At 43.0% G+C, this 21,180-nt stretch overlaps 1 protein-coding gene across 6 annotated transcripts; it reads right to left on the bottom strand.

Annotated features, from left to right (window-relative positions):
- Nucleotides 1–215: 215 nt before the first annotated feature.
- On the bottom strand, nucleotides 216–16,350 carry CDV3 (CDV3 homolog). 6 transcript variants are annotated; one of them, XM_047099324.1, is made up of 6 exons: nucleotides 15,717–16,349; nucleotides 14,856–14,932; nucleotides 5,371–5,516; nucleotides 2,429–2,588; nucleotides 1,018–1,067; nucleotides 216–889 (listed from the first exon to the last, which is right to left on the bottom strand). In XM_047099324.1, the coding sequence occupies exons 1-6, from the start codon at nucleotides 15,954–15,956 to the stop codon at nucleotides 882–884; spliced, it is 681 nt and encodes a 226-aa protein (XP_046955280.1). In that variant the 5' UTR covers nucleotides 15,957–16,349; the 3' UTR covers nucleotides 216–881. The 6 variants fall into 6 exon arrangements, with proteins under 6 accessions (XP_046955280.1, XP_046955279.1, XP_046955278.1 ...); XM_047099323.1 differs by having other exon boundaries at nucleotides 216–614; XM_047099322.1 differs by having other exon boundaries at nucleotides 216–1,067; nucleotides 15,717–16,350.
- Nucleotides 16,351–21,180: the final 4,830 nt, after the last annotated feature.

The raw sequence follows: 21,180 nt of genomic DNA, 5'->3' as shown, positions 1-21,180 counted from the left end.
TGGCAAATTTCACGAGACGTTTCACAATCCTAACGCATATTTCAGGTTACTTATTCAACCAAGCAATATGCTCTGTCAAAGAACTTATTCCAAAAAAAAAAAAAAAAAAAAAAAGGCCTTAATGTGGAACACAGAAAAAGCACTACCCAAATAATAAGAAATCACTAAAAGAAGAAAGATCACTCCCCCCCCCAACCCCCTTTCCCACTGGGTGGACCCAAGTTTGGTTGAATTTAACTTATGGTTACCCCAGGATACAACTCAAAGTTTAAATTATAAAATCACAGCCCTACTACACAGATTATCTGAACACAGGAGTTCTTTTGAGAGCGGCACGTTCCAGGAAGTCTAACACAGCCCACTACAGAGTATTCCTTAAGGGTGGGGCACAGGACAGGTTAATTAAGGTCACTTAAATCTTCATCTTTTACAGCAGATCAGAACCGAGATGGCTGACTTTCTGCAGGATTTGATAGGAATCCAGGAGAGCTGGTTTCAAGCTTCACACCGACACTTACTAGCTGTAACCTTCGTGTCCAGAAGTTGTGATCCACAAGAAGTCCGCGACGAGTGCAGCAAACCTGAGGTAGTCAGCCCTTACGAAGGCTCAGTATCTGAACATAAAAAGATTTTGAAATGACCACTGGCTGCAGTTTGTTTTTGTACTTGCAGAGTAATAACGAAAGAACACTGCTGAATCTAGTTCACGCATTTATAGAACAATGAGACTCCCCCTACATCCAATACAACACAAAGAGCAGTGTGACACTTATGCTTCCATAGTGCAATAGGGACGGTCACTTATATCGAGTGGTCTGCATCGGCCGCGGGTCCAGCAGAGATCAGATGATGAATGGCTGTTCCTGGTGGTTAGCTGTGGTCTAGTTACCTTAGAAGGGTTAGCAAAGACCATTCCTTAATTGTACTGTGTGTGGCTGCTTTTCTGATTTTCAAGCACAGCATACTGGTTGTCTAGCTGAAGTTTAAGGGCCTGGTTTTTTGAAACCTCATCCCTACCTCTAGTTTTGTGTCTTACTACTTCAAAGCTCTTCTCCATTTCTTTATCCCTAAGGGAAAAGAAATGTAATCAGTAAATTTTTTCGCTGGGTTGTTGTGTAAATTCTTCCTCAAATTAAAAAAACCAACCAATCAAAACAAAAAACAAAACAAAAAAACCCCCCAAAAAACAAGTCACCCCTTAGAAGTATCCTGAGGGAGGAATAGGAAGGGAAACTGGTACAGGTATCCCCTGCTTCCTGAAAGTTCCTGTTACACCACTTGCTTTTACAGAAGACCTATATTAGGATGGCAACAGCCTTTCCCGTAACAGTGAACATCTCTCCAGATTTCTTTCAGGTAGCGAAAACGCGCACTAACATAGGTCTTCCTGTAAAAGTGAAGTGTAGTGCAAACTTTCAGAAAGTGAGGGATCCTCTCTGCTTTACGCCATTCTGACTTAGGAATGCTCTGCTTTTGACAGGGGAAAGTTGCACATAAAATCATCATCAAATCATTTTCTAGGCTTCAAAGGAACAGAAAACATGAGTACTGAGGCTCTATGGTGTTATTTTCTGTGGTGGCAAATCTATTTTGGGACCAACTTGAAGACAACTGGAAAGTCAAAAGGCTATCTAATGACACGGTGATTCCTTCTAAGAGTCACTTTTATTTTTAGCAAACAATAAATAATACCTCTCTTTCTTTATGCATAAGGGCAATGGTTTTCTTATTCAAGTAAAGTTCTACTCATCATTCAATGATTTCTCCTCACTTCTTCCTTATGGGAGTGGGTCAGATAAAGTGGAGGCTTAAATTAGGCTCTCAGAGGCAAAAAAGGCTTGGATTTACTTTAAAAAAGCTACCTCCACCCCCCCAACAGTATTTCCATCTAATGTCTTTTACTACATTTCTTCCCGTTTTATTTACTTTAAAAAATTCATGTCCCTAAAAAAGATGTGGATGTGCCAAATGTGGTCATTTAACTCCAGGTAGCATTCATTTTAAGTACCTGCTGAAATAAGATTATTTTAATATTAGATTTATAAATGCCAACATCTTTCATCTATTCACATCAACTGGGAATACAATGAAAATACCGCTCTTACATTTCTAGTTTCCATGTTAGAAAGAATTCTAAACTAGGCATGACTTGTCATAGCTACAGAACAACATATAAACCAAGGATAAAGAGACCTGGTCTCTTGGCGCTCTTTCCCCACAGCCCCCTCCAGCCCTCCCCCTTTCCAGCCCTAAGGCATGTAAGTCCTACCCTAATTCTCAGCTGCCTGTCAGCTGTGGCCTGGGCTTTACCTACAAGAGAACAACCCCCCTCCCCCAACCCAGGTGGGTTCTCCCATCTCCTACATCCCACTCCCTGGCCAAGGGACAGAGCACGCCAAGATAAAAAGGCGAGAGCTGGAGTACTTACTTCCGGCTTTCTACATGCTTGGCAGTGGACTGCAGGGACGGGAACTGTGTGTCACTGTAGATTTCTGGTGGGCCTTGCGGTGTTTTCCTTGTTGTGGTTAACCTGGCTCCAGGGGGCCTATACACACCGCTAGTCATCGCTGGTTCTGGGGTTTCTGTAACTGGTATTTCATAACAGTTTAGAGAAACCATTCAAACGCCTGGCATTTTAATAAGCTATTCTCACATTCCCAATCATTTGATAATTACAGAAAAAAACAATACCTACATGACAGTCTCTGGAAAACAAAAAGTTACCTGAGAGTCTGAAAGCAAAAATACTCTTATTTTTCTAGGGTAGTCTAATTTTTCTCCCATGTACAATTTTAATTACCTATGTAAATGAGTTCTAGAATTCAACTTACTAGAAGTGGGAAAGAAATCTGCTGGACCTGGGAGGCAGGCCCAAGAGGGACTGCCTTTCAGAGTATGACCATGTCAGCCCTCAGTATATATATCGGCAATGTGGATAATCACCTCTTTACCTGGTTGATGGGTTAATTAAGATGCCAGTATAAAGAATTTACTTACTAAAATGCTTGTGTATATATTTTTAATTCTAAAAGACTAGTAAAAAAATATACTTGATACCCTTAATTTCACTGTCATATCATCAATGGATCTTGTTTTATAAAACACAGGAAAAGCAGGAAAAAACTAAACTGCTGAACAGCCCAAAGTCTTCCATGATGGCTAACATTTTGGGGACAGAGCCTTCTGGCTTTTTGCTATGTTATCATTTTTTCTCCCCATTCTCAACATGGATTCAGTATTTTACATGCTGTTCCATTTATCAAAAACTTCCTTTCAAAGAAAAGCCTACATCATTTATTAGCTGCAACATAATGCATAATGCATAAAGGGTTATTGTCTCATACGGCTTTTAATTAAGCGTGGGAAAGCCATAATATAACATGCATTCATTGGTTACTAAGCACCTGCTATGTGTCAGGTACTGTTCGTAGTGGGCATACAAATGTTAAGGACCGGCCTTCGTGAACTGTATATTCTTGGCAACTAGCCACATGCAGCTATTTAAAATGAAAGACTTAAAAATTCAGTTCCTTGGTTGTATCAGTCGCATTTTAAGGACTCAATAGCCGCATATGGCTAGTGGCTACTAGTGAACAGTGCTATTCCATCACTGCAAAAAGTACTATTGGACAGTGTTATCCCAGAGTAAGGAAATCAAATATGTAAAAATTGGTGCCATACCAAAAATTAAGGTGGGGGAAGGGTCTGTCCAGGGAACACGATGGGTAGGGACTCAGTGACGAGTGAAAAGTGAACAAGGCCTGAAAGGAGGCCAACATACTGAGTTGGTAAACAAGCCAAATCAGGTCTGACACTGATCTTATAAATGTTTTACTGGAACACAGCTACACTCAATGGGTGTACGTATGGTCTACGGCTGCTTTTGTGCCGTAACAGCAGAGCTGAGTAATTAAAATAGTCTTCTGTATGGCCCTCAAAACCTAAATTACCTACTATCTGGCCCTTTACAGAAAAAGCTTACTTAGAGACTCCCAATATAAAGGAGAGAATTCAGGCTGAAAACATATGCACAAGGGCCTGCAGCAGCAATGTGCCTGGTATGTCCAAGGAGCAGAGTGAGCAAGGACCTGACTAAAAGACAAAATCAGAAAAAGAGATCCCAAGACAGGCATCTAAGGTGCTGCAAGTCTGAGAACTTCAGCTTCTATTCTGATTAGAGGGGACACCAATGGAGGCTTGTCAACATCTGAGACACTTTCAGGTCACATTTGAAATGATCACTACACTGGCCACTGGGTGCGTTGGGAACAGTGTACGTAGGGAAGCAGGCCGACCACTTAATAGGTTACTGCAGTAATTCATATAATGTTGTTTCGGGTCAACTCTATGTGAAGGGTTCAGTTTTGGATATGTGAATATTGAGGTGCTGGGTACATGGTTAAGATCTACGTGTTTGGAGGTCAGGGGAGATCTGAGTGGATGTGAATTCTGGAGTCGCTGGCATGTGGAGATTGCCAGGGGAGTAAGGCCACAGAGAAGAGAGTGGCAAGGGCTGAGCGCTGGGGATGAGTATCACTTAGAGGCAGGGAGGAAGAAGAGACCCCAGCCAGGGAGTCTGAGAGCTAACCATTGAGGAAGCAAGGAGACCGTGGTGTCCTGGAAGTCAATAGAAGAGTGTGTTTCAAAGGGGTGATGAGCTACAGCAAATGTTGAGGATGGGGAACATTGAGGACAGAGACTGGGAAATGGAGTTTAGCAATGCTGAGGTCATCAGGGATCAGTGACAGATGCAGTAAAACATGTTAAGAGCTCTGCTGTTAGCACAGAACCTGCTTTGGAAACTGTCCCTCCCCTCCCCCCCCCCCCTTTCTGACCCTCCCTCACATGCCCTCAAAAATAAACACAAAGTTGAATGGAAAAACATAACACAGTAAAGTACTAAAAAGGATGCAAAAATGTTGACACACAGTAGTTATCTGTGATCTCTGGGCAGTAAGATTTGTTATTCTTTGTATTATTCTGTATAAAAAACGAGTGATAAAATCTGCCCTTGTGAGAATTCATGCTTCAAGACAGTAAAATGGGGAGAAAAAAAAGAAACACAGGTGGAAACACAGGTACTCAATTATCCATTAGCCAACTGTCAAAAAGTAAAACAAATGACTTAAATATTTAAATTTGGTAAGTTAGTTTACATATAAATGTAAGAAGCCTACAGAAAAGCACATATCTTAACTTCCAAATTCCTTTCCTAAGGATGTAAAAATCTTTAAACAGACATATACAAACCTCTCCCCCAAGAACAGAAAGGAACCCCTCTCATTCTACCACAGCATTCATTCAGTTGAAAGCTAACCATATGTAAAACCATACCTAGACGTCTTCATGAAAATAAAACATTAAGATTACCAATTACTGCAGCAGGAGGTGCCTGTACCGGAGCGGTTTTATTCCAGGGGCCGGAAGATTTTTCGACACCACCACCACCACCTCCACCTTCTTCCCAATTGTCACCTGGATCTTCTCTTTTTTCATTATCTTCTTCTTCCTTTTCACTATTGGAAAAGCAAATGAGGAAATTCAATTATAAATTTTTTTTAAATGTTTTATTTCTGAGACAGAGAGAGACAGAGCATGAGTGGGGGAGGGGCAGAGAGAGAGGGAGACACAGAAGCCAAAGCAGGCTCCAGGCTCTGAGTGGTCAGCACAGAGCCCGACACGGGGCTCGAACTCACAAACCGTGAGATCATGACCTGAGCCGAAGTCAGTCGCTCAACCGACTGAGCCACCCAGGTGCCCCAGGAAATTCAATTATAAAACCACCAGGAAAAGTGTCAATCCAAACCCTTAGTTCTATCAATGCTGATATCTGTGTGACCCTTGAAAAGTCCCTTAACCTCTTCAGAGCCCCAATCCCCCACTTGTTTAGCACTGATGGTAGTAAGCATTATTTTCAGGGATGAAATGATTTTTGGAAGTTGTGTGTCATTGGCTAATTGTTTAGTACATATCACAAAAAACTCTCAAAATTAGAATTCACATTCCAATAGAGAAAACAAGTCTGCGTTCAGTATTTACATCACTGCTACAGACTTTTTAGTGCCAGTCTCTACTGTGTGACACAGGGAATATATCTAGAACTGGTCCCGATCACCAGATATGTCTGTCACCTGTTTAAAAAAGAAGAGAATACAAAAACTCAGTCTTTGGCTTTACTAGTGATTATAAATGTGACACATACATCATGGTAACACACCATCCTAAGACTGTCTGCAGTGGTTTTAATGCCAATTTCTTATTTCTTTATTCTTTATTGGCTGGAGTCAGTAATCAGTGAGTTAACTGTAAAATCTAACTTCCTTTCTGCAGCTATTTGTCCTTGCTGATGCCACCTCTGGCAGACTACCAACCCTTCCATGAATCACGTTCTATGACAATGGTGGTTTTTCCTAGAACTTCAGCCTATCAACCTCCCTCTTCTCTCCTATTGAAAAAACAAGTTGTTGCCTAAAGCTGTCCCTGGCCTTCCACGTTTAAGACATGTCTCCCTTTGATATCTAATCAGTGATCATGGCTGTAACAATGTACAGACGACTCCCACCCTACCATGTGACCTTGGGATCATCATGGCCTCTCTTGGCTTCTGCAAAAGGACATCTAAGTGTGCTTTCCTTCCATTTCAAGGGAAGTCCTGGCTATAAGACAACCTTCTTGAATAACTAATGGTCTCCTTTAAAGACACACACACAAATAATTTCAAAGACAATGTCCACCAAATTTAGAGGTCTAGGGTGGCAATCAGGAAGGGGTGAGGGGAACAGACGCATCTTCAATCTGCATCTGTAGCACAATTTTACTTGAGACTATAGTTCAAGAGGAAAAAAGAACAGAGAATATGGCCAAGCCACCTTTCAGTTTCCCTTTTTGTTAATATATAATAGAATCCAGTGCTGCTGTTTAAAATGTTAGGCCTATACTAACATGACAGTAATATTCAATTCAATGTCAATTAAACCAAAGACTTACTAAAACAAAATCTATATACCTAATATTAAATAGGAAGTTATTTTAAAAATGATTTTAAATTTATTTATTTTTATTTTTTATTTTGAGAGAGTGTGTGTGCAGCAGAGGGGCAGAGAAAGAATCCCAAGCAGGCCCAGCACTGTCAGCTTGGAGCCTGATGTGGGACTCCATCTCATGAACCCTGAGATCATGATCTGAGCTGAAATCAAGGGTTAGATGCCAAACTGACTGAGCCACCCAGGGACCCCTGAATAATTTTTTTTTTTGTAATGTTAAAAGAAGTAGCTGGGTACTAGAAAGCGTGATTTCATTTTTGTTCATGCAGCACGTAGTTATGAGCAGATTCTAAAGCCAGACTGCCTGGTTCTGCCACTTACTAGCCAGGAGACTGAGTATAGCACTTAACTTTTGTATGCCTCAGTTTCCACAAATGTAAAATGGGGAGAACAGTAAGATTAAGTGAGTTAACAGACACAAAGCACTGAGAACAGTACCTGGGATATACTAAGCAGTTAAGTGTTTACTATTACCTGCTTTTTAATATTCATTTGAGCTTTCAAACAAGCAGCACAGATGCTACCGCCTTATTAAGAAACAACTAAGATGGAACAAAACTCAAAATTTCTAAAATCCACAACATGAACATGTTTTTTTTTTTTTTTTTGAAAAAAAAAAATGTTCTTTTTAAATGGATTTAAGCTTATTTATTTATTGAGAGAGGGAGAGAGAGAGTGCGTGCACGCACAAGCGTGCGCCGGAGGGGCGGAGAGACAGAATCCCAAGCAGGGTCCACACTGTCAGTGCAGAGCCTGATATAGGGCTCTGACGTGAGATGATGACTTGAGCCAAAATCAAGAGTTGGAGACTTAACCAACCGAGCCACCCAGGCACCCCTTAAATGGATTTTTAAAAATAGAAACCAAACACTATAACCTTGTTTTCTAAAGTTTATATGTGGAATGAATGACCAGGTAAGGACAGTAAGGTCCTAACTTATCTAGGAGTCTAACAGTGGTATCCAATCATTAGTACTGTCCACCACTCCCCATTTTTTAAAATTCACTTCTGAACCCACAGCAATGCAGTTACACTTTAATATTGGTTCATGAGTTAAAACCATACGTGTTATATACCTAGTTACATCAGACTTGTTAGTAATGTTGCAGCATCCCAATCCAGGCTAGACAAGAAGATCCCCACAAAGATTTAAGAACATTCATGGCACTTGTATTGTCATATATACCCCAAGGTATGTTAGCTTTCATTTCAGTTGGTCATCTACATTTTGAAACAGTTGACTCAGCAAAATATGCTGAATCACTATTTTTCAAATACATATACCGGACTCTTAAGACAGACTTTTCTTTAAACTGCTTTTATATTTGGTGATTAATACATCTAAACGCCAGAATTATCAGCTTGTAGTAAACAATTAACTAAAAACCAAAAAATTCTAACACTGATAATCCCTGAGCCATTCTTTATGCTGTTATACTTTTCAAATGTCCTTAATGTATAGTTTTTGTAATTCACAATAAAACATTAAATAAAACCCCCAATTTGGTCTGACAGAATACTGAGGGTCCACTGTAAAAGAAGGTTCCTTAACTATCTAGTGTTTATTACCTGTTCACCCTCAGACAAGTGAAGAACTGAATCACTAATCTAAAAATCCCGTAAATTATAAACTATTCCTAAGAAATAAGAGTGATTTGTTTAATTCAAAGAATTGTATATCTGTAATAATAAACACAAGACAACTTAATATTTTGGTTTCTTAACATTCTGAAGTATTAGTTAAATGAAACATTGGAAACTGTCTAGTCAGGACCCTTCATCCAACAGAGGGAACTAAGGCCCAGAGATGCTAACAGCCTTGCCAAAATGCCATAGTACTATGGGCAGGGTAGAAATGATTTAAATATCTGATTACTTTTCTGCATTTACACACTCCAGGAAATGTCAAATCTCTAAATACTGTAGTAAGACAAATGTTGCAAAGAATTATTCCCACAGAAGTCAATAGGCTAAAATTGTGTTTGACCCAAATAAAATATACATAGCTTCTCATCAGCTAAAATTCACATTTCCAAACACTACTCTGCTACTTGTAAGTATATTATCACAACTTAAAGTATACAGTCTTAAATATGCAAAAGTCCATAAGGCACTGTTGGTCGTAAGGCGGAATGATGATGCTAGCAAAGGGAATATTTACAGAGCATCTAGGAGGCCGGGAAGTGTCCTACCACTTTGCAAAGTTAAACCTCACAATACCACCAAAGCAGGCAGGAGGCTCACTGACACGGGAGGAAACTGACACTTGGACATTAAGTCCCTCCCCCAGAGCTACAAAGTAGGGGAGCCAATCCCTGGGTCTCCAGAGCCCATATTTTCATGTTGCCTCTTTCATTTTATCCTCTTTAGAGCTCTAATATATGACACAGAAATTTTCTCTATGTTGAGAAATTCACTTTCAGGAAGGCTGATCAGGATTATACATCCTGCAGCAGTTTATTAATAAAAATGGAACATTCTTACCTCTTTATCTCAAGGGACATTACATGAGAATTTATGCATCCCAACGCTAGGATTTTAGTAGCTGTGCTTCTATGAGAATGGTAGGTACCTCCATTGGTTTGACACTATTATCGAACCACTGTTAGACAACAGCAAAATGAAGACGGACATGCCCGATGAGCTATGCCGGCAGCCTAAAATGGCACTGCACCTCCTCCAAAGACTTTCTCAACCTCTTCACGGCAGACCAAGCGTCTCTCTCCTGTGTTCCACAGCACCCTGCACATCACTGAAACGATCTACTGGTGTTTAGTAGAGCAGGACTTATTTCTTTTTTGTTACTGTTTTTTTAATATGAAATTTATTGTCAAATTGGTTTCCATGCAACACCCAGTGCTCATCCCAACAGGTGCCCATCACCCACTTCCCCCCCCCACCCCCCATCAACCCTGTTTATTCTCAGTCTTTAAAAGTCTCTTATGGTTTGCCTCCCTCCCTCTCTAACTCCCCCCCTCCCCTCCCCCATGGTATTCTGTCAAGTTTCTCAGGATCCACGTAAGAATGAAAACATATGGTATCTGTCTTTCTCTGTATGACTTATTTCACTTAGCATAACACTCTCCAGTTCCATCCATGTTGCTACAAAAGGCCATACTCCATTCTTTCTCATTGCCAAGTAGTATTCCATTTTATATATATATACCACAACTTCTTTATCCATTCATCAGTTGATGGATATTTAGGCTCTTTCCATAATTTGGCTATTGTTGAAAGTGCTGCTGAGCAGGACTTATTTCTACAACCCTGATGTCTGGCACACTTCAGTCACACTAGTATTTGCTACAATTGAATCCAGCTTGGATGCAGGAATGATTTCTTGAAAGAACAACTTAATCAGCTCTACTTAATGGGTTTAAAGGTCTACATCTCTTAAGAAGGTTCCTAAAGGGGCGCCTGGGTGGCGCAGTCGGTTAAGCGTCCGACTTCAGCCAGGTCACGATCTCACGGTCCGTGAGTTCGAGCCCCGCATCAGGCTCTGGGCTGATGGCTCAGAGCCTGGAGCCTGTTTCCGATTCTGTGTCTCCCTCTCTCTGTCCCTCCCCCGTTCATGCTCTGTCTCTCTCTGTCCCAAAAATAAAATAAACGTTGAAAAAAAAAAAATAAATAAAAATAAAAATAAAAAAAAAAAAGAAGGTTCCTAAAAACACCCACTGGGCTCCAAGAGCTCAATTCTTTAAAGATGACAAATGCTCAACATTTACTTCAAATATTAAATAAAATCCTTCTTTCTCCCAAAAATCCATTTTAAAGAGAGGAGAGGCCACAGGTCCTACCATCAACCAACAATCTAAGCTCCAGTATTAGGTCCCTTTTTTTTTTTATCACCATCCCAATGGCACCCCTCCAAAGAACTTGTCTACAAACAATGATGACCTTGAATACATATATTAACTTAGACACAAAATTTGACACAAGCTCTTATAATACTTTAAAAAATTTTTTTAATGTTTGTTTATTTTTGAGAGAGAGAGAGAGAGAGAGAGAGACAGAGCATGAGTGGGGGAGGGGCAGAGAGAAAGGGAGACACAGAAGCCAAAGCAGGATCCAGGCTCTGAGCAGTCAGCACAGAGCCCAACGTGGGGCTCAAACTCACAGACCGTGAGATCATAACCTGAGCCGAAGTCGGATGCTCAACCGACTGAGCCACCCAGGCGCTCCAAGCTCTTATAATACTCTTGGTAATTAAATCTTGAGCTAGTTGGTAAATGTGAGACAGGATGTTAGTATGATATGTTTGTTGCTACTGAAAATTTCTTTTTAAAAAAGATTTTAAGTAGTCTTGATACCCAACATGGGGCTTGAACTTATGAGCTCAAGAGTCGTATGCTCCACCAACTGAGCCAGCCAGGTGCCCCTCAAAAATTTCCTCTCTCAAATGCACACTTATCTTCAATAAAGGTCCACGAAGGCTAACCTACCTGAGGAGTAGTGTCAAGAACTTTAAGGTGATATGCCATACCTGCAGCGGACTGAAGATAAAGCAAGTAAGGCAAAAATATCAGTAGATCTAAGCAAAAAATAAATGGGCACTTATTTTACTATTCTTGCAACTTTTCTGAGGTTTCTAATGTTTCAAAGCAAAAAGCTAGATGAAAAAATTTGTAAGTCTGAAAATTTCAAGTTACTGAAAAAGAAATTTTTTTTAACGTTTATTCATTTTTGAGAGACACAGCACAAGCAGGGGTGGAGAAGAGAGAGGGAGACACAGAATCCAAAGCAGGCTCCAAGCTGTCATCACAGAGCCCGATGCAGGGCTCGAAATCACAAACTGTGAGATCATGACCTGAGCTGAAAGTCAGATGCTTAACTGACTGAGCCACCCAGGTGCCCCCTCAAGATACTTTACGTCAATTTCCAAAGTTTCATATTCCCTTATCTCATTCTGAGATGGCAAGGTTGCCTCTCAGACAGAAAAAGGTAACAGATTAAAGGCATAAAGAATCACCCACCCCAACTTCTCAGAGAAAAGATATCTCATTTCTCTGCCACCTTCTAAGGGTTTCTGCCTAAAAAGTAAGACCAAGCTACAGAAGACAATAACTGGAAGTCGACAGCAGTGTTTAAGGTTCTTGAGAGAGGGATTTTTGTTTGTATGGTTATACTAATGCCAACCTGAACATGTAATTTTCTCCTATTAAGTCCACTGTGAACTGACTCACCAAAGTCTATCAGACATGATAATCTTATGCATCTCCACTACCCTTTCCCTCAAATCTTGGTATTATAAACCAGGTACCTCATGGTTAAATAACAGAAATTCTCAACACTGAATCATCCTAATTTACCTACTGAACAGAGATGATTAATGTCACCAAGTGGGTATTTTACAAATAACCTGCTCAAAAATCCTCACAACAATCCTAGCATGTCTCAATTTTGTAGATCACAACCAACATTCAACAACCAACCAGCTTGCCCAAGGTCACACATAAGTGGGAGGCTAAAATGCAAACCCGAGTTTGTCTATCTCCAAAGCCCATGTTTTCGAGACATTATCATCTCCAGCCCACTTAACTGAGTAACCTACTTCCATTCCTATGAACCAAACTGTCTTTCCCTGGGGACCCCAACCCAATTGAGTTTCAGTGACAAGAACATTTAATACAAAGTTTACAAGGTTTTTCAATACATAAAGTGAAAATATTAGTCATTATTATTAAGCCTCAGATGACAGGACTTCTCACACTCAAGTTTTTCCTGAAGGCTGTTAGATTCCTCTTTATTGAATGATTTATGAAGGGAATGGAAATATAGACTCTAGATTCCACAATGACGGGAGGATCCACAAAAACAGCTTCCTGAAGGTAGGTTTTTCAATGTTAGCAGGTTAGGGGAAGACCTGTGGAGGACCACTTAGGAGAAATGACTACATGCTAAGAATAATGAAAAAACAACATAAAAGCTGGCCTGCTTCAGGTCAAGCAGAACTTAAACACTCATACTAGCCTAGCTGAGATTTACCTGTGCCCCTAGCAAAGGTGAAAGAAATGACTTAAGAACTATTTCATCACCTCTGAAGTAGCCAAAAATAACTCTGAATATGGGTACGGAATTTAGAGTCAATGACAGAAAAACAGGTAATATCCTCTATAATACAACAAAATCAGTTTCTTGCATTCAGTGAATTTGAAACCTTTCTCCCTCAGAAAGCGCTACTCTTGCTCAGTAAGTTCACTTACTGTCATCCTTCCTGTCCATTCAAATCTACAGAACGTGCAGTCAAGGGCCTGTGGTCAAGCAAGGCAGACCTAGAGCCTTATTCTACAGCCAAACAGGAACCACATACGCAGGCAGTTCTACAACCCCCCAGTGATTAAGAACTTCACAATACCTCCTCTTCATTTTTACAGGGCAAGCCCTGGGGAAAAGAGGGATATTCTCTCTTCTTAAAAAAAAAACAAAGTTTATTTAGAGAGAGTGAGGGAGCGCACACATGGGGAGTGGCAGAGAAAGAGAGAGAGAATCCCAAGCAGGGTTCTCGAAGGGGCTCAATCTCACAAACCAACCCTGAGATCATGACCTGAGCCGAAATCAAGAGTTAGTTAGTTGCTTAACCAATGGAGCCACCCAGGTGCCCCAAACAGGGATATTTTCTAAACCACACCTCTTCAAAGACATCTAACACACAAATTCAAGAAGTGGCTGGGAATAAAACTGTAGTCTAATCATGTCTACGTAACATTACTACAAAAGAACTTCAAGAGTGGAAAAACCTCATTTCCTAAAAAGTCTCCCACTATCAGTCAGGTTTCACTTTGGTTAAGCTCATGAAATAATGTGAAAGAACCTAGGACATAATGCCTGGCTATGGAAGGAATGCAACAAATGTCAAAAATATTAGTCCTGGTTTCTGAGTCAGTTACTCAAAGCCGTAAATGTCACCATTTAGAGAAGTCAAAAGGCTGTATTCTGGTTAAGGAAAATTACTTCCGTCAGTGTGCCATGTGGTCACTGGTGTCTACAAATAGCAAACTTTAAACTGGAGGCAGTTCATTAGGATCTCATTTATTTCTTTAAACTGAGATTAAAGAGTTTTTATCTCAAAATGGTGGAACCATATATTCACTTGTTTTTTCTACCTTATGAGCCCATTAAAATATGACATTTATTTACATGAATCTAAAACAAAATACCATAGATTGGACTGAATATGTTAATTTCAAATACTTTAAGGCAACCAACCCAATTTTTAAAAAAGTCCTGTTTTCTTAAACTTTAAAAAAATAACATGCTTGGACTATCCAATGCCATTCCTATAAAATCCTCAGGAAAATTGATCTACAGTGTTAGGATAGCGGTTATTCTTGGGAATGAAGGCAGTGACTAAAAGCACTTAGGTTTCTTCTGTAGCAGCAATGTTTAGTTTCTTGAACTTGCTGTTGATTACACAGGCTGGTTTCATTGTGCGAACACCTAAAATCCGTATTTCTAAGTATGCTTCACCTACAAAAATATATATGAACTTGCTTATTGGACAGGATGTGAAAACCACGCCGTTCAAGCCACCAATATTAAAAGTAAAAATTTTAAAGGCCACAAAATCCATTTCATTTTTAGCTGTCTCAAATAAGTAGGCAAGCTCTCACAGGATTTTGGAGCTGGCAGCTGATTTGATCAGCATATAGAAAGGACCGCCATCAGAGAGAGGAAGACACAATCCTTACAGCCCTAATAAACGTATCTAAAGCATGAGGTCACTGTGTCTAGCTGCTTTGGGGCTAGAGAAAAACCAAACATACAACACCTATCCTAAGGGTTATCTAAACACAGTTGTAAGCAGACCATACCTTATTTGCATCGCCTGAACTCTGAGGCCGCTGTAATCAACCTCTTTTTGTTCAAATTCTTTCCACTCATCTTCATCCTGTAAAACACACACCATTGGATCAAGCAAAGCTATTTGTTAAAATACAACAAAGGCAAATATCAGACTATGAAAAGGGGATCAAATATCTGGAACCTAAAGTACAGACTCATTTTCTGGCCAAAGCCCTTACTTGATCCCGAGGCCGAAGGGATGGGAGGGAGGCAGGACTGGAGGACAAACTAGGCTGGAGGACAAACGTGCCCAAGCAGTCAAATTTCTTTTACCTCCACCAGTTCCTTCAAGAGAGCGGTTACTTTAAAAGCAACCAGGAAAAGTGGAATGAAAAAGTCAATAGTAACCCCACAACTAAATGTCTACCTCAATGTAGTCATGAGACTTATTCTGTTACAGGCTTAGAGGCCAAGCCCTGCCAGTTCGAGCTGCCACAAATGCGATTGTTAGAAAATTCAGCTCAGACAACTGGGCTAAAGTCGGAACACCAAATTACTCAAGAGTCTCAGAGTAGACGTCACCCGATAAATGCTGCTCTGGGCCAGGCACTTCGGCCCCAGACCCATTTCTCCTCGAGGGTGCCGCTGTCCGGGTCTCGGTCCCAGCCAGCGACACAAGGTGGAGGGGCGAGAGCGGGCTGGGGGCGAGGGGAGAGTCCTGCGGGAAGAGGGGAGCCGGCCTGGCGTGGGAAGCCCCCGTCACATGGCCAGCCCCCGCACCCGTCCGCCCTCCGGCCGGCCCCTCCCGGACGCTTCCCCCGGCGGGCGGCCGGCGGGGGCGGGCACATGGGCGCAAGCGCGCGGCCCGGCCCCTCATCCCGGCCCCTCACCTTAGTCACGGCCTTGGTGGCGGCCCCGGGGCCCGCGGCCCCCGCGCCTGCGGTCCCGCCGTCGCCAGGCCGGGCCCCCGCTCCCGCCCCGCCGCTCGCTGCGCCCGCGGCTCCGCTGCTCCCGCCGGCGCCGCCCGCCGCTCCCGCGGCGTTCGCCGCCCGGCTGCTCCGCTCCTTCTTCTTCTTCTTGTCCCTCTTGGCGAAGAAGTTATCTAGGCTTCGCTCCTCCGTCTCGGCCATGGCCGCAGCCTCCACGGCCCGGATGGGTGGGGCCAGCGGCGGGCGCGGCCCGCGGGACTCCGAGCTCGGGGTCGAGGCCGGCTCTGCGCTCACGCTCTCGGGCGCGGCGACGCCTCAGCCCGGCGGGGTCGCCGAGGCGTGTGTGGCGGGGCGGGCGGTTCCCCCCGCGAGCTGGCGGGCGGTGGTACGGTCCGCCTGGGGGGATCGCGCGCTGCTCCCGCCGCTCGAGGCTGCCGGGGCTGCAGCTGCTGCCGCGACGGCGGTGCAGAATCCCGTCGGCTCCGCAGCCGGAGGGGAAAAGGAACGCGCGGGCCAGACTCTCCGGCGAGAGTGCCTGGCTTGCGGCGGCGCGTGCTGGAGGAAGACACGCGCGCGCAGGCCGGGAGAGGAAGGGAGAGGGGGTGGGGAGGGGAGGGAGGGGGAGGAGGAGGGCGGGCCACTAGAAAAGAGAGGCAGAGCCCGCGCCTGCGTACTTAGCTCCGCCCGCCGCTGTGGGTCTGCGGTGGGGAGGGCTGTGGGAGGAGACAAAGGCGGAGCTGGGAAAGGAGCCAATCAGGTGCCAGAACGAAGCACTTAGGCGACAATCCCTGCCTCAGACGGGGCGGGGCCTTGGGAAGGGGAGAGAAGGGTGTATGCTACATAAGTGATGTGCCTGATGGCTCCTTTCTTCCGATTGGCTGAGGGTTTAGCCTTGAGGGCGGGCATTTAGAGGGCTAATTGGTGACTTGGCTGAAGAGGTCCGGTGAAAGGGGCGGATGGGTCCCAGCTGAGCGCATGCGTAGGGTGCACGCGTGTGTCTGCTCGCCCTTAGTGAACTGTGGCCTTGTGGCTTGAACTTTTAGCGAAACGGAAATGTACTGTGTTAAACTAGTGGTGAGAGAGATGGTACCTCTCCCACCGCTCTACTTTATACTTCCACTCTTTCTGGTCTGACGAGTTTTAATTTTCATGTGATGAGATAATTATTAGGAAAATAGTGGGCTTGACGTTTAGGTTCTGTAAGAAAAGATCTTTAATAAGCCAGTAGGTAGATAGACACGGATTGACTTTTGTCTGGACTCCATCCGCTGGTAGATACGTCCATCAAGATCGAACTAAGGAAATCTGATCCTCAAGCTTCTGATCTGTGAAATGGGGGTATTAGCTATGTGGGAAAAGAGGACCTGTTCCCTTCCCAGCATTAACACGCATTGGATGCGGAATATGTGACTTTTTAATACGTTTAAATAGTGCCCCCTGCCTTGACTTGAGTCTAGATGATGGATGCAATTTATCCTTAGCCTTTATATCTGATAAAAGGAGGAGAATGATGTGTCACAGGGTGCGGATAAAACACCCATGTCAAACCTGGTCTTACGTTAAGTACTTTGTGGGCCTTGAGAATGAAAGGAATCCTTTTTTTTCTTTTTTTTTTTAAGTTTATTCAGAGAGAGAGAGAGAGAGAGAGAGAGAGAGAGAGAGAATGTGAACAGGGGATGGGCAGAGAGAGGGAGAGAATCTTTTTTTTTTTAATTTTTAAAAATCTTTATTTTTGAGAAAGAGAGTGCGAGTGGAGGAGGAACAGAGAGAGGGAGGGAGGCACAGAATCCGAAGCAGGCTGCACAGAGCCCAATGCGGGGCTCAAACTCACAAACCGTGAGATCATGACCTGAGCCAAAGTTGGATGGAGACACCCAGGCGCCCCGGGAGAGAGAGCATTTTAAGCAGGCTCCAAGCTCAGCTCAGAGCCTGTTGCGGGACTTAACCCCAGAGATCATGACCTGGGCTGAAATCAAAAGTCCAAGGCTTAACTTACTGAGCTACCCAGGTGTTCCAGGAATCCTTTCATATGAAAAAGGTGGCCTAGGGGTGCCTGGATGGCTCAGTTGGTGGAGCCACCCACTCTAGATTTTGGCTCAGGTCATGATCTCATGGTCATGAGATCGAGCCCTGCGTTGGGTTCTGCACTGAGTATGGAGCCTGCTTAAGATTCTCTCTCTGTCTCTGTCTCTCTCTGTCTCTCTCTCTCACCCCCTCCCCCACTCTCACTCTCTCAAAATAAATAAACTTTTTAAAAATTTTTAGAAAAAGAAAAAGGTACCGTAATGTATTAGACTTTCCACTTCCTCCTTCTAAGGACAGAGGAGCGAACAGCCACTGAGGAAATGACTCAGACTATGTTAGTAGCTTCATGGGGTAGATACAGCACAGCCAGTAAATGGAGCTGCGTCTTTGTCTTTTCCTTTATAGTTTCGCCATTTAAAGGTGTCTTCCCTCCCTCCCCCACCTCCACTACTTATTAAAAGAACTAAGTCCAAAATATGTCAACAAAGTAAATCAGGTACCTAGCCTTGATCAACAGCAAGCTTACATATTATTCCCCAAACATTAACTGCCCCACCCTCAAAATGGGCCCTAGGTAACTTCCTTCTGTGACACTACCTATCTTCCTGTGATGCAGGCCAAGTTAAGTACTGCTCCCACTCCATCTCCCTTAACATCTTTGTAACATTTTTCTTCCTTTCCCTTCTTCCCTTCCTTCCTTTTGTTCTTTTTTTCCTCATCTATGAAGCACCTATTTAGCTATATTTAAGGTTACGTAGCTTATTCTAGGTTGAGTAATTCGTCATTCCTGCCTTCAACTCCATTATAATCAAGATCGAGATATGAGTAACTGGAGTTCAGTCTCTCTTTTATTAGGTCTCCATCAATATATCAGTGTCTTGAAGGAATTAATGACTTGGGAAAATGCAGAGAAGGAACCTCAGTTGAGGGTTGACACAGCAGAAATCCCCACTACATTTTTCAGTGTGATTCATGACATGCTCCTAGAACATGATCATATGTAAGAAATTCAGGTCAGGCCAGTAGAGAGACCAGTATCTTTGTGTTTGTGTTATTGTCTGCAGTTACTGTCTCCTCCAAGAAGCTGATCCCTTCCTATTTGAATCCTCTGCCCTGAAGCTGACAGCATATATTCCCACCAGTTCCTCTTAAATTTCCCCTGACTCCTTCCTCCAGATTGATCACATAGGGCCCTGAATCCTGCCATCACCCCCTCATCATCACCTGTCCTCACCTTGAAGTATCCTCCAGCTTTCTCTTGATGAAGGTTTCTTCTCTACCTTCCAGTATTTAGACCTTCCCCATCTGTAAAGCAAAACAGACCTTAATTTGTCCTTGCTAGATGGAAAGTTGAACATGGTGAGGACTCAGACCATTCCTAGATATTTAGCATATCTTCTAAGGATTTTAGTGCTGTCTGAACATGGAAATGTCTCTCTGAGTCCTCTGAAGTGGTACAGCCCAAAAGACATCATTTATCTCCCTCAACAAGGCCCACTGAGCCAATATTCTGTGAGCTCAAGAGTTGGCAAAGGGCAGCTGGGTCTGGTCCCATTGTCCCCGGGTTCTTTTTTGCTGAGCTATTTGTTCCAAGTTCCATTCTGCTACCTAGACTGGAAATTCCACACATGCTCAGCTCAAAGGAATGTGGCTCATGCTGACCAAAGAGCTTGCCAGGAAATAGGGAACAACTTTTCATTTGTGGCTTCTTTTCATTTGTGGCTTCCTCTCTCACATCTGTGAGGCAGACTGTGCTACCGCCTGAGCTATTCCACCAACCTTTTCCAGTTGGGGAGCAAATGTTTTCAGGTTACTTTCCCTGGGGAGCCTTGCTGACTTCCACAGGCAGCCTGGTTCCTGACCTTTAAAGGTCCAGAGACCTTTTGTTTGGTATGGTATTTGATGCCTTCTTGGTATTTCCATGATTTGTTTGTTGTTTAACCTCATTCATTCATTCACTCGCTCATTAATTTATATAAAACATTTTTTTTAATGAGCACCTACTGTATGCCAGGCCCTATGATAGGAATTAAAGACCAGTAAGTCAGAAATAAGCCCTACCCTCAGAGCTTACCATATGGTAATCAGCTACCAGAAACAGACACACAGGTATATGTACATACAACTATAGCCAGTGAAAACCTTGGAAGGTAGGAGTGGTGTCGGGCATGAGCCTATTTCACACAGGTCTCCAGTAGTCCCTAATTTTTTCACATGAATAGGGGAATAAACAAAATATGAACTATCTAAAAGTGTTCCTTAAAATTGTTCTCTGTTGGCTTCAGAACACATACTGTCACATATAACAAAGAGTTTGACTTTCTCCCTCAACCTCAAGTCCCTCCTTGGCTCATCCTTGACATTAAGGCCCTTGTCAGAGGGTGAATGGACAGCAAGAGGAATGAAGTCCCAGATGCTAATGGCTAGCCAGAGATGCCTGTTTCCAGAGAGACATAAAAGCCTGCCATGTATGACCCTCCGTATACACACACGCTTACCATCAAGGCTTGCAAAAAGGAGTTGGACTCAGCCCACCCCTAATAAATCTGGTTTGTTGTTAGTTATACCACATAAAGTTGTTGCTCTTTGTTTTTGACCTACCCAAATAGCAATCTCATATGGTTCAACCTAATATATCTGAGAATATACACAAAAAGTCCATAAATAAATGAAGAGTTTGGATCAACCAACCCACCCATCAGGTCATCTCCCTCATGTAATCTCAGGGGAGCAGGGCTGGAATGTGATAACAATTGAATGGTCAGCAACCTAATCAGTTGTACGGTATGGAGAAAGCATGAAACAAGAATGAGAAAGAAGGCTGGAGAAGAGAAAGCAAAAAGAAATAGGGTAAAGCCCAGAGGCCAGAGCTGACACTTATTATCCACCACTGTCCAGGAAAGAGCAAATGAAACTGGAGCTCATACAGATGTGCCCGGCTGTGAAGTAAAGATGACTCACTAAGCCCCACCCTGATTTGAAAGAAATCTGCCTAGGCCAACTCTTGGGATATACTCAGTAACCAGCCAGCTGATGGGTGATTTGGCTTTCTGATTGCTGATATTGAGAAAAGGGTGCTCCAGTTGAGGGAGGACCATTCCAGCTATTGAAGGACTAATACCAACTGTTAATGAATACGTGAGTATCTGGTTATATACTTCAGCCTCCTATGTGTTGGATTACTGGGAGTCAGGCTTCTCCAGGCAGCTGTACCTCAGAGCACCGACTTGGCTGTGAAGCAGGTTCAGCTCTGTGGAAAATTCATCAAGGTAAAACTACCCTGGGTGACCTCTTTGAGAGCCAGTCAAGTGACTCTGACATTAAGCAAAACCTTCTGACTCATTTTGATCACAGAGTGCAAGGGATATAATTATGTTCGCAAGGCACGATCATCCTATTT

This window comes from Lynx rufus, unplaced genomic scaffold (genome assembly GCF_022079265.1).
Source record: "Lynx rufus isolate CCGP_SWC_20201006 ecotype Redwood Valley unplaced genomic scaffold, mLynRuf1.p SCAF_5, whole genome shotgun sequence".
In the NCBI taxonomy this organism is placed as follows: domain Eukaryota; kingdom Metazoa; phylum Chordata; class Mammalia; order Carnivora; family Felidae; genus Lynx; species Lynx rufus.
This window is presented reverse-complemented; position numbering and strand designations above follow the sequence as displayed.

Excerpts from the sequence above, each read along its gene's own strand:
- CDV3 (XM_047099322.1), bottom strand. The coding sequence starts at position 15,956 with ATGGCCGAGACGGAGGAGCGAAGCCTAGATAACTTCTTCGCCAAGAGG. Across the intron at positions 14,933-15,716 it reads CCACCAAGGCCGTGACTAAG|GATGAAGATGAGTGGAAAGA; the intron begins GTGAGGGGCCGG and ends TGTGTTTTACAG. Across the intron at positions 5,517-14,855 it reads GTTCAGGCGATGCAAATAAG|TGAAAAGGAAGAAGAAGATA; the intron begins GTATGGTCTGCT and ends CTTTTCCAATAG.